The sequence below is a fragment of the Marmota flaviventris genome, chromosome 5, assembly GCF_047511675.1.
Source record: "Marmota flaviventris isolate mMarFla1 chromosome 5, mMarFla1.hap1, whole genome shotgun sequence".
NCBI classification, from domain to species: domain Eukaryota; kingdom Metazoa; phylum Chordata; class Mammalia; order Rodentia; family Sciuridae; genus Marmota; species Marmota flaviventris.
In genome coordinates, this window is record NC_092502.1 from 38,529,796 (window position 1) to 38,543,178 (window position 13,383).

Genomic DNA, 13,383 nt, shown 5'->3' on the forward strand with positions numbered 1-13,383 from the left:
AATTCTCCCCCTCCCGGCTCAGGCTAGAATGCAGGATGTGGAATCCATCTCCCTGGACCAGCCAGCAAGCTCAGGTTCAGCTCATGCTTCTTAGATTCCTCCTCATCTCCCACATCTTCCATCTGACTGAGGCAATTGCAAGGAAGAAATGGGCTGACCTTTGGACGGGTGCCCTCTGAGAGTCATTCTCCCTGAACACCACATTTACAGTCTGTGATAGTTGTCATTCCTCACACATTGTTCCTCGATCCTCACACAAAGTTCTAACATTAGCTCTCTTAATCAGCTTCCTAGTGAACATTCAAGGCATACACATATCATTTTATGAATCTGTCTAAATCTGGCCCCAGGACTCATAAATAAAAGTAGAAATTCAGTGCCTGCCAGGATAAGACACCTTAAGCACAGCCACATCCATAATTTACTGAATGACTCTTAGAAGCTGTCCACAGAGCAGGCTCTGCAAGGACCAGAGGCTGGGACTGTTGGCACTTTCACACACTCAGGCTCACTGGGGTGAGCTGGATTAGCTATGCAGATGAAGGAAATGCTGGTAAACCACACAGACAGGAAGTCCCTGATCTGGGTGCAAATTCATGGCAGGTTGTGTGTGTGTGTGTGTGTGTGTGTGTGTGTGTGTGTGTGTGTGAGAGAGAGAGAGAGAGAGAGAGAGAGAGATAGAAAGAGACAGAAAGGGGGAAACTCAAGAACGGGGACAACTATAAATGTCAATGTAAAAAAAAAAAATCTGCAGAGCAAAAGTAACATTTCCATAGGCTGTGGGATGTGTCAGACGAGAAGCAGCCCCGCGTGGTGTAAGGACCACAGGAGTCAGTGTCAGGCAGACCTGGCCTGGACTCCTGACTCTGCCAGAACTTACTTTCTCTCTCTGGGCTTTGACCTTCCCATCTTGAAAATAAGAGTGTATGTAAATTAAATAAGAAAATGTAATTTATGTAAAGCACCAAAGTTAGCATATGAGACATATTGGAAGCTCAGATTGTTGCTATGCTTAGTAGTGCTCTCACGAGGAAATGCTTATAATAGTTAACAACTTTTCTTCAGTAATAGTAGAGTATTTGGAAATCACGTCCAGGCAGGTAACACTTAACAGGGAGCAAGTATTCATCTCTTCACCAGCTTTCTTCTATGTGAAGCATCAAGTGCTATGATTTACTCCTGATTGTTCAATGGAATAAAGCCAGCAAAACTTGACTGGGCTGTCCTACTCACCAGCGAGACACAGTTCATGTCAGCCCAGGCAGTTTTTTTATAGAAGCCCAGGTTCAAAGGAGCTTTAGTTGTCATATGGACCAGCCGCTTACCCCAGTACCATCTTCCAGGGATGGTATCCCTGACCTCACAAGAGGCAGCTAAGCTATGGCTGGACAGCTCCAACTAATAAATGGTTCTTCCTCTTAGAACTTATCAACTTCCTTTACCTTTCCTCCACTGCCCTAATTCTATCTCTAACAGTGGCAGAAAGCAGTAACTCTCCTCGCTCTTTGCAATGGTTATTTATCCACTAAACAAGCATTTCTTTAGACCAATTTTGCTAGGCATCAAAGTGCTGGAATTATAAGGTAAGCAAGACTGGCCTTCCCTCATTTGACATGACTTCCAGATGCCTACTGCAAACCACCTTCCTCCCAAGCTTAATATAATGGAGTTGATCAAAGTCCATCTTAAAATGTGGTGCCCACAACTGAGATTGGTATTTTCTGAAGTCTACTCTGGGTTTTTTAGCCCAACTTGGTCAAAGGCAATGCCAATTGTGGAAAAACTCCAATTATAACTAGAGTACTGGAGGCCAGGTCCCACTTAACTGAATATATTGTTGAATAAAATGGAGAAAAGAGGAAGAAATAGGGAAAGAGTAGGACTATAGCTCTTGAAATAATGTGATGTCAGATCTCTGTGTCCAGAAGTCCCCTGGGGCATTAGTGGTGAGTCTAAGTCACTCTAATCAAACACCCGCCTTCCCCCATCCCTTGGTGTCTGATGCCCTAGGAAATGGGGAGGAAATATGGAATGAGACGCTTTTCTGATTGCCCAACACAGTGCTAAACAGAGAAAAGGCCATAGGAAAGGGTCTTCCTTACACATAGCCCTTTAGCCCATTCGGAGAAAACAGAGGTGAGCTTCAGAAGATGCCTCTCCAGGTGAAGAGGTGGTTCCACAAATGCCCTCTGGCTTGTAGGGATCCCCAACTTTGAGGCCTCTGCTGTGACTGTGTGCAAAGGAATAGATTCCGCTTATTGGAATGGAATTACACTTCCTTTCTCTCCTGGATCCTGTTCTTCCACAGCTCCCTTCCTGGAAGGAAGCCATCCCCTTATAGAAGCAGAAGTCATTTCCACCGACAAAACCCGGATTGATGCATAAACTCCTGTAAATTTTTCAAAGGCCTGGTGCAAGTCCCCTCCTCTCTGAAGCCATTTTCCTACATATCAGATTAAAGGAAGCAGTTAAAAGCCAAAAAATAGCAGGCAGAATGGAGAGGCTCATTAGGAAAGAATAATAAAACAAAAAGAGTGTGAGGGGAAGAGGAAAGGCTACTGCGGATGGGAGCAGATTTTGCCTTGCCTCTTGAAGCTTCATCCGTTTTTTTTCCTGGCCATAGGAGGAAAGGAAAATGGCCTTCTAGAATAACTTTGCCAGAGGATCCCTTTTTCTTCACAGGATATTAGATCAAAGAGGGATTGGTGAGTGACTCAGCTAAGGTCCACTGCAATTTTGCAGCAGTCTGATCCCTCTCAGTACACATCAGAGGGTTCCTGACTCTCTATGAGGCCCTTACTCACACTCCCCACCAATGGTTCTTGAGTTGTCATGTGACTGGACTATGGTGAGGGACAGCAAAGAGGATCTTGGAGCTGCTAACAGGCAAGATGCAAGCGAACAGATGGAACAGTGGTGGCTGAAACAGGGATTCCTCTAGGGGTGGCAGGAGCCCTGAGGAGAGTGTGCCCATTCTTCCCGGAGGAACTAGGGACGGCTTTCCCAAGGAGGTGACCTTGGAGCTCTGCTTTAAAAACACTTCCTCCACCCCTGCCCCCATTCACTGCCCCCTCTCCCAAAGCAACTAGTTTGTGGTCTTTGGAGCTGTGACCAGAACTTCTGTCTGCAGGGACTGGGGAAATGTGATTGGGGGGTGGGCAGCTAAATGTAGAAGAGGAAGGGGATTTTTGAAGAGAGATTGGGAGATGAAGAGTGAGAGAGAGAGGGAAGGAGGGGAGGTGCAGAAGGAGATGGGGAGAGAGAGAGGGGAGAGAGGAGGGAGGGAGGGAGGGAGAGAGAGAGAGAGAGAGAGAGAGAGAGAATATGAATATTTGAATTTCCCATCTGAAAGGGTAGCGGCAGCACGTCAGGGCCTGGCTGAGGGGTGTGATTGGAGGGCGCCTTCGGCAGCCGCCCGCGGCAGGAGCCGGGCCACAGCTCGCTCCGCGGAGTTACACGAGGCGGCGGCGGGAGCTGGAATAGCAGAAGGAACCGCCTGGTTGAGTGGGTCGGAGCCCTGCAGCGCCTTAGACGGTTGCAGAGACCGCCAGGTCGGTGCTGGCCGCGGGCCGGGAGGGCGGAGCCGGGCTGTGGGCAACAGGGTCCAGGCTCTCGCCTTGAGGCTTCAGGGCAGCCCGGGAAGCTGGAGAGTAAGTCTTTAGCCGGGGACGGCTCCCCAAGATTGCCGGGGCGCTGGAATGGGGGACTGCGCGGCGGCTGCGGGGACCCTCTAGGGCGCGCTCGCCGGGTGCTGAAAGGACAGCTCCCCGCGCAGCACGCTGCGGGGAGGAAGTGCGGCAGCCGCGCACCGGGAGGGAGGCGGGAGCCCGGGAGCCCGAGACCCCCCGGGCAGAAGCCTGAAATAGCCAGGACCGCCCCGAATGCGAGAGACTCAAGTCCGAACCTAGAGAACAACTTTGAGCTCTCAGGGCTAGGGTGGGGGGACGTCGATCTAAGCTACTTCTTGCTTGCGGTTAACCCTGAGCCCGCCAGGGCCCTCTGCGCCCCGGAGAAGGGAGCCTCCCCCGGGGGTAGAGTTCGAGCTCCCTAGTGAGTCAGAAGGTGGCGGGAGGGAGGCAGACAGACCGAAGGTGGAGGGGAAGAGAACCTAAACGTCGATTGTGGGTGGGGGACCAGGGGGATTCTTTGTCCTCTTCCCCCGGGCGCTGAGGTTGAGCAGCTCACCTCGGCTGTTGGGGTCAATGGGAACAGTCACTGCGTGCCCTCGCGCTCGTCTGCCCCACTCTGCCCCCTCCCTTAGCAAAGTTTGAGACCGGGCTGGGTCTTGGGGTTAAGCTTTATGTGTTGGGGGAAGGGTGCTGTCAGCGGCCAACTGAAACCTGCAGGGCAGAGCAGCTGGGGATGTTGGTCTCCGAGAGGAGCTCCTGGGTTCCTGTCCTCTCCTCTGGTGAGGGGATGGGGGAGCCCCCGCCTCTTCCGCTTTTCAGCCAGAGCCAGTTACCCACCCTCTCCCATCCTCCACTGCCCCTTCTCCTCCCCAATGCTTTTCCCTTCTAGGGGGGTAGGGTGGGGTGGGGTGGGTGGGGGTGGGTGCGTAGAGGGATATCCCCTCTCTCTGCTACCGCCATTAGCTTCGAGTCTCTTGCAGAAAGCGAATGAGTGTTGAATTGAGTTGCAGTGAATGTAGCTCGAACTTGAGCCATAAAAACAGAAAAACAGCCACAAGGACAAACACTGCAGGTGCCCGAGTCTGCCTGTCAGATGGTGGAGGGGAGAGTATGGGGGTGGGGGGGGGGCAGTCCCGAAAACCGCCTGGGGCTTAGATGGCCGAGCGTGAGCAGGTGCCTCCTCTGGCTGTCTCAGGCTGGGACCAGCTGGGAGGAAGTCAGGAAGCGAAGCTGAAGACTTGCCCTGGGTGCTGGACGCACAGAAAACATAGAAACCTGGTGCTTACAGCAGCACCCCTCCCCCGCCCCTTCTCTTCCTTCCCTCCTCCAGCCCAGAATCCACCACCACCACCACCACCACCACCACCACCACACCATCCTTCCCGCGTAGGGACAGACCAAGGCTTCCCGCAGAATCGCTAAGGAGCGCCTCCTGGCGTTCCGGCCCAAATCCTCAACTGCATGTAACCTCCTGGACCTCCCCATTCCTGGGGAGCCTATGGCAAAATATCTACACATATGCCGGCAGACATGCTAACACAAACTTACATGAAGTCTAAGTTCAGAGTTAGACATGCAGGTCATACTTTGAAGTGCACGCTCACACACTCGCTGACACAACATTAAATTCGACCCTGTATTTATCCTATAGGATTCTAGGATAAGATACAGATGTTGTATTGAGAGGAGATCAAAGAGGGAGGAAAGGGAAAGACACTAGACAGGTAGGGCAGTAGGTGGAGGAAGGCAATACTGCCCTAGAAAGGGCCATGGGTCTCAAGAGGAAGATACTATCACATCTTGAAAATCCAAGAAATTTCATGGAGTGACGTTTGAGAGTGATCTTTGAAAATTAATGCTGCTACTGCTGTTGATGTTGACGATGACAATGATTATGATAACTAAGTAATATTAGTTATTAGCACTAATATTAGCACATACTATGTTCCAGATTCTGGGTTAAGCACTCTTTTTAGTGTTTGCATTATATCAATGCTCATAAGAAGCCTTCAGCATAAGGATTAGTGTTTCCATTTTACACTGTAAAATGTATTTGCCCAAGGTCACTTAATAAGTGGTAGAACTAGGATTTGAACCAGTAGGATGAGGTTAAGAGGCTCCAAAGTGATGGGGATATCATGTACAAATGGCCAGAGTTGTTTGGAAAGAATATGTGCTGTGGGGCCTGGCTGAAGCAGAGCCACGTTCAAGGGATGGGAAGTGAGAGGCAAAAAAGGTAGGTACTAGATTGTGCAGGACTTGAAGATCAGAACAAGGACTCTGATTGGCTTAACAAGGCCACGGGGAACCATTGCAGGTATGTTTGAATGAGATCTGCCCTTTAGGAAGATTAATTGGATAACCATACAGAGGATGGATGAGAACAGGGAGAGAGACAGTTAGAGGTTATGTGCAAATCCAGAGCCTCTAGGCCTTGAACCAAAGCATTAGCAGCAATAGGAAAGAGGAGGGTAAGGATGCTGGAAGCATTGCAAAGCTACAGTCTCTGGGTCTACACCCCAGTTGTACTCACCAAGCCCTGGTGTGATTTGCTGTGCAATGTCTACCCTCCCCAAACAACTGAATATTGTAAGATAAAGCACTGGGACGCCCTCATTCTCTTCCATAGTCCTAGCATCCAAAACAGGATGTGGCAGAGTAGATACTCAAAGTATTCAGTATGAGTAAGTGAGTGAATGAACCGATGACTGACTCTGGCATCTTCAGTTAAAGCAATCGGAACAAAGAATGCTGGAGGAAAAAGATGGTTGGGTGGAGGAGGCAAGAATGAGATTGATTTCTGGACAGATTGAATTGGAGATGACACATATAATAACATGCAGTAGGGAGTTAAATGTGCAGGTTTGGGAAAGAAAGATAAAAATCAGTGATAGATGAGACTCCCATGGAGACAGTGGGGAGAGGAGGTATAGTGGGGAGGAGAAGAAGAGAATTTGCTTCGAGAATGTCTATATAAAGGAAAGGAAAGAAGCCAGCAAATTTGAGAAAGACTCATGTGAGAAGTAGAGTGAAGACAGCAAGAGCACTGTCGTAGAATTCAGGAGAAGACTGAAAAAAGTTGGAATGTAGTCATCATTAGCATCTGATGCTATGGAGGGAAGGTGGAGGAGGGCTTTGAAAACACTCCTGCTCTGGCCTTTCGGGAGCTTCTTGGCCACTCTGGTTAGGGCAGCTGGACTGATGCAGAATGGCAGATCTCTGGACTCACGGAGGGGTAGGGCTTGAGCAGAAGGTGAAGAAGTAGAGACCCCAAGTTCAGACCCCTTCATCAAAATGTTAGAGGGCAGAGATCAAGGAAAACTCAGGGTTCAAGGAGGGAGTTGGAGAAGGAGAGAATAATTTGGAGAGGAGATTGAAGATGTAAGGAACAGGAACAGATGGATGGACCAAGGAGGGAAGGTATAAAGAGAGAAAACCCAGAGCACAAGCAAATGGATTGGCCTCAGCCAGAGGAGGAGACTCTGGGAATTAGGAGAAGGGAGGTTGCAAGAGCTCACAATAGCTGAAGATTCATCATTTTGGTAACTGCCACAATTTACTGAGCGCTTCATTGCCAAACACATCCTGCAGGTTATTTTTAACCCTTCAAAGTGGTAGTATAATCTTCATTTTTTAATGAAGACCTAGTATCCAAGAAATGAGATGAGTTCCTATCACACAGTTAGAAATGGAAGACATGGGGTCTGAGTCAGTGAGCCTGACCTCAGAGCTGATATCCCTTGGCTGCCACAAGATGTGAGAGGAAAGTTACCTGCTGAGAGGGAGGGGTCAGGAAAAGGTTGGGCCTTAAAAACTGGAAAGTTGGTTAGGGGAGTCTCAACAGAATAAACAAGAGATTGCCTAATTCAGAGGGCCACACTGGGATTGGGTGGTGGGTTTTGAGGAAGACCCAAGAAGATGGCCCAAGTAATCCCAGAAGGCTAAGTAGCAGCCACCTTGAGTACTAAAGACATAAGCATTGAAAAGACTCAATCCTTGAGTAAACATGCTTTGCAAATTCAGTGTTTGCTGAATGAATGCATGAAAGCAGAGGTATCTGGAAAAAGAGATGGTTTGATGATGGATAGCATGGTGAACTTGAATAGTGCCCTTAAAACACCCAGAGGGAGGTGTCCATGAGGTGTCCTTATTCATCACCTATTTCCCTACACACCTATGCACACACACACACATACACACCCCTCAGAATGTAATCTGCACGAAGGCAGGCTTTGTATCTTTTGTTCACTGTTATATCCCCAATGCTTACCATATCAACTGGCACATAGTAGAGGCTCAGCTAATGCTGGTTACATGAACAAAAATGGCAATCTAGAGCCCTGATAAGAAAGAGGTCTAGGTGCCATCAGTGCCAGTGGTCATTAAAGCCCCCCAGAGGGGATGTGTTCTCCCAGAGAAAGGCTAAAAATGAAGGGAAAAAAAGAGAGAGAGAGAGAGAGGTTGAGGTCAGAGTCCTGGAGAACAAGTTTATATAAGGACAGAAGGAAAAAGAGGAGTTGGTAAAAGAAAAAGAGCAAGGAGGAGGGAAGGGAGGAGCAGTGGGAGATGAAAAGGAGAAAGATCTAAGGCACAGAGTCAGGGCAGGGAGGGGTGTGGAGGTAGAGAGGAGAGGGGATTGAAGGTACATTGGGGAGGTCAGCAATTCAAATGCAGCAGGATGGCTCTAGCACAGAAGCAAAGGAAAAGGGACTGGAGGATCCTCTGTTCCCGAAGAGAATTGCCAGAGACACACAACAAGTTGGGAATGAGGCTGAAACTAAAGCCCAGGTGTCCTGCCTACCAACCTGAAACATCTCAAATTAGAGTCCTGCATCTTCCACCACCACCTGGTAATTCCTTGAGCTCCATGAAACACTGAGTAGAACTCAAGTGTTCCTGACATCACTTCATTATTACACTGTTCTTTTCCTGTTCTTACAAATGAAGTCGTTTCTCAAGGCCCTAAAGTCCATCGAAAACATTTTGACTGAGCTGAGCAAACTCCAAACTCAGATTTCTGGGTCAAGGTGGGTTCACTTACATTTCCTGGAAAGCATATTCCTTTTTTTGGCTTAAATGCAGTCCCCACAAATATAGTGTCTGCAGTGGCTGACATTTTATGGGCTCCAGCTACACCCCAGGCATTTGACCAGGATTCTCTTTTCTCTTTCAGACATCAGTACAAAGGCAGCCTTAATACTCCTCTGTCTTTCAGGGAACAAACTGAAGCTTTCCCAGGGAATCATAGCAGTGTTATAGCTAGGATTCTGAACCAATTGTGTTTGATGGATACCAAAGTCCCTAGGGATTTTTTTTCCTACTGTATCATGATATTCCCTTCCCAAAACAACCTATCAGGTGATTTGATCAAGTAGATAAGCTCTTGGGCCCTCTGGTATGAAAAAACTCCAGTCTGCTAATATGATTTCTCATTCTGAAGGAAATGAGAAAGATCCATCAATGACTAACCAATGACTTTGAACCCAACCTGGCTATAACATGCAGCCTGATTTCTCTGTTACCGTTTTCCAGGACTCTTTTTCCTCCTAAGAAACCCTAAAGCCCCCAAGGCTGTGTGAGATAAAAAGGTCTTGGGGAATAGACTGGCCTTAATTAATCATAAAGCCACATCACACTTTGGATAGCTCATCCATATCTCCATCCACACCTGAAAAGAGAATTTAGTAGCTTTGTCTGTTAAAGAGTCCCTGAAACTGTGGTTAAAAGAAAAAGACTATCTCTGAGTTAGAGCACTGGGGTTCATCTCAGGAATGTGGGGGGCATATGGTAAGAAGGAAGCCAAGGGTGAAGCGTTCAAGTCCTTTTCCCACACCGACCCTTGGAATAGTTCCACTTTTACATAATTTGCATATTGCAATTCCCATTAAGATTTTATTTGGAGAAAATCTTTTAAGGCAAAAAGAAAAAACAGTAAAAAATAATAATAAAAATGAAAGTTGGTGATTTAGGGAGAAGGGAAGAAGGACTAACATTAGCAGAATGCCTACAAGGCCCATGCTAGGTACTTTAAAGGCCCTAAGCCCCAAGAAGATTATAATGTCTCCAATGCCTTCGTGTGTAATTCAAACTAAAAATCAATATTAAGCTACAAAATATAAAAAACTTGCATGCTGCAATAAAAAATAACTTTTTTTTTCCATTTGTCTAATTTCCAAAGTCTGGGCATATTCATCCAAGCCAGCTGTCCCCATTTTTCCATGCCCCTCTGATTTGCTGGGGCCATAAGCACATGCTCATTTATTTTTATGGGTTGATCCAATGGCCTGGGCTGGATTCTCTCCAATCTCCACAGTAACCTGAGAAAGAAAACATTGCCATTTCTGTCTCACAGAAGAGCAAACTGGGGGCTTAAGGAAGCTAAGTAACTTGCTGAATGTCACGTAAGGAGGCATGAAAATGCACCCTGCACCAAATTCCAAGTTCGTTCCAGTATTCCTGGTTTCAATCAAATTAGAACAACATGGTAAAGATGATGGCTTTAAAATAGGAAGCAGAAGATTTCTCGGGAAATTGCCCCTTTCCACCTCCTCTCCCTTCCTACCAGGACATTGCCTTGGCCTAAGACCAGTGGGTGCTCAAGTGTGAACAAGGGTAAAGTTGCCTTATGTCAAAGTCCACCCCACTGCCTGGGCAGAGGCCTCTCCCATCTGACTCCCAGTTTCTCTCTTGCAGGTTGAAACATCTCCCCAAGCCAGGCCAGGCAAGGGCTCTGCATGCGAATTCAGCCCTTGGCTAGGGCACATTAACCAGAGCCGGCAGCATGGACTTCGTCATGAAGCAGGCCCTCGGAGGTGAGTCCCGCTTCACCTTCCCTGACCCACAGCACATTCCTGAACTGGTCCTGGCCCAAAAGGGAGGGGACCTCAACTCACTTGGCCCCTCTCTCCTCAACCCTGTCTCCCAATCTACCACATCTCTTCTCTTCCCACCCCCTTACAGGGGCCACCAAGGACATGGGGAAGATGCTGGGGGGAGAGGAGGAAAAGGACCCCGATGCACAGAAGAAGGAGGAGGAGCGGCAGGAGGCGCTGAGGCAGCAGGAGGAAGAGCGCAAGGCCAAACATGCGCGCATGGAGGCTGAGCGCGAGAAGGTCCGGCAGCAGATTCGCGACAAGGTCAGCACCACCTGGAAGGGTGGAGGGCAGAGAGGGCAATAGGGCTCCAACCTCCAGTTCCCCTCAATCCTGTGCTTTCATCTTAGATCTTGTTCTTCCCTGAGCCTCACTCTTCTCATCAGAAAAAAATGGGTGTCAAAGGGATGCCTCCTTCAATGAATCATTATGGAGATTAGATAAGATAATGCACATAGCAAGTGCGACAGGCCCACAATATCTTATGCAAGACACTCCAAGTCAAAACTGCGTGGAGTTGAGAATTTGTAGATATTAGAGAAAATACTATAGTACCCTGAACACCTGACAGTGTTGTTAGGTAGCACTTCCGGTGAATCTGGGTCTGTGTGCCAAACAGTCAGGTGCCTGTCTGGGAGCACCACACAACAAATCAAGACTGTAAGTAATCTTCCTTGGTTCAAGCTTGGTGTTGTCACTGAAATTTAGCTCCAAACATACAGGAAAACTTTTCAGTGTTTAGATCTTTGGGGATTTCAAAAGAGCAAGAATTTATTATCTGTAGGTCTAAATTATAAAGGGAAGCCCAAACACAGTCTCTCTTTTATTAATTATCTACACTCTGAAGACCAGGCACAGTCCTACAGAGAAAGCACCCTTAGCCCCACTTTATAGATAAGGAGATTGAGGCTTAGGAGTGCTCATGAGCATGTCAACCTATCTGCATGACTTGGAGATTCAGCTCTCTCCTGTGTCCTGCCCACCTTCCTCATACTCCTTTCTGCCCTTCTTCCCAGTATGGGCTGAAGAAGAAGGAGGAGAAAGAGGCAGAGGAGAAGGCAGCCCTCGAACAGCCCTGTGAGGGGAGCCTGACCCGGCCCAAGAAGGCTATCCCTGCAGGCTGCGGGGATGAGGACGAGGAGGAAGAAGAGAGCATCCTGGACACGGTGCTCAAATACCTGCCTGGGCCACTGCAAGACATGTTCAAGAAGTAACCAGCCCTCCTGCCCCATTCCCTCTCCACTTGTTACTTTTTTATTTTAATTTATTTTGTTCTTTCTTTTCTTTTTATTCAATTAAGTCTCAATTCTGAAGGGGAAAACCTCAGTTGGCCTCTGCCCCCCTTCCCTGGCCAGGGGCTCCTCCCCCTCAGCCCTCCCTTACACCCTCCTCCATCCCTGGGTAGCCATTCCCATTCCACTCCCAAGCAGCTTGAAAAAAAAAAAAAAAAAAAAAAGGATTGACAGCTTTTCTCCAGCAGGGGGCGTTGAACCCAGGGCCAAAGGCACTGGGTGGCCCCCTCTGGAAGCCTAAGTTCTATGTTAGTGTGGTAACCCCCATACATTCCTTCGTGCTCCCCACTGCCAGGAGGACCACTGTCCCCAGCCAGCCAAAGTAATGACACATTCCAGCCCTGCCCAGCATGCTGATCTTTGGCTTCTGATACCTCAGTGGGCCTCATGGTCAGGGCAGGGGCACTGAGTGGCCTAGCTCTGAGGAAGGGAATCAGGGTAAGCCTGTTCCATAAGGTCCTAGCCTGAGAGGGCTTGGGTCTGGCCAGGCCAGGGTCTGGGCAGGAGGTTGAGACTCTTCTCCTCTCTTCCTGGTGACACCCAGCCCAGGAGCACACCCTTCCCCAAACCCCTCCCGGAGAGGCATGGCCCCTGCCAAGTTGGTCCCTCTAAACAGATCCTCTTTGGACTTCAGCACATCTGTAGAGGACCCCCAGGGTAGGGCAACCCCTTTTCCCCTCACCCCACTTAGGTCCTGGGACCCCACTGCCAGGCTGGACCCAGCTTGCCCAGCCAAGGGGCTGCCCAGGCCCACAGAAAACACTTGGAGCCATTGGGCAGTGATGGTCTATGCCATGGGACCCCCCCCCCCATTGGTGTGGCCAAGCTGCCCCCATTCCTATCCATCCCTCTTCCCCATTTTGTCCTGTCCATGTGCTTCCAGGGCCCCATGGTCCCCAGGAGGACCCTTCCCGGCCAAAGCCCCAAGCCACTGGGGAGAAGCCAATTCCCACTTGACAGAAGGCATCTATCTGTCCATTCATCCTATTGGCCAAGAACAAACTCTTCTCTGGGATGTATGGGACTGGCATTTGTCCCCCAACTACCCCCTCCCGGATTTTCAAGGCTTCCCATTCAGTCAGTTGTATGAGAATGGGTTGAGAGAGGAGGGGGGAAAGCAAATGAGGGAGGAAAGTGTGAGTCCATTGTGATACTGCGTGGCTGAGACTGCAGCAGCAATCGTGTGTCCGGAGACTTTAGCATATATGTACAGTTAGAGTGAGGTGAGTCTTGAGAATGCGTGTGTGTTGGTTATCAAATCTCTGTTTTAGAGATTGTCTGTTAGGCAGCCTTGTGTATGCGTGCTTGTTTGAGGTGATATATTTGAGTCACGATTATGTCCTAAGTGTGTGATAACCATCTCATGTGTTTAAGATTGCATGTGTTAGCTTGAATATGCATGAGTTTTCAAAATGGCACGTGTGTCCAGAGTGATAGATTCATGGTTAATGTAGAAGTGTGTGTTTGAGAGAAGTGTCAGACGTAGTAAGACTATTGTGCACATGTGTAGGGGTCTGAAAAGGCAGTTGTGTGCATGGATGTGTGCTTGGAGAGAAGGAATGTGGGGAAGACACCCCCTCCAAGCCTGAG

The 13,383-nt window shown here is 48.7% G+C and overlaps 1 protein-coding gene across 1 annotated transcript in view; it reads left to right on the top strand.

Annotated features, from left to right (window-relative positions):
• Cplx2 (complexin 2) overlaps positions 1-11,922 on the top strand; it is a 79,677-nt gene extending 67,755 nt beyond the window's left edge. Inside the window, exons 3-5 of the mRNA XM_027941168.2 lie at positions 10,323-10,441; positions 10,590-10,765; positions 11,518-11,922. Coding sequence (XP_027796969.1) covers positions 10,411-10,441; positions 10,590-10,765; positions 11,518-11,715 — 405 coding nt within the window. The 5' untranslated portion in view covers positions 10,323-10,410 and the 3' untranslated portion in view covers positions 11,716-11,922. The remainder of the gene's footprint in view (positions 1-10,322; positions 10,442-10,589; positions 10,766-11,517) is intronic.
• The last annotated feature ends 1,461 nt before the right edge of the window (positions 11,923-13,383 follow it).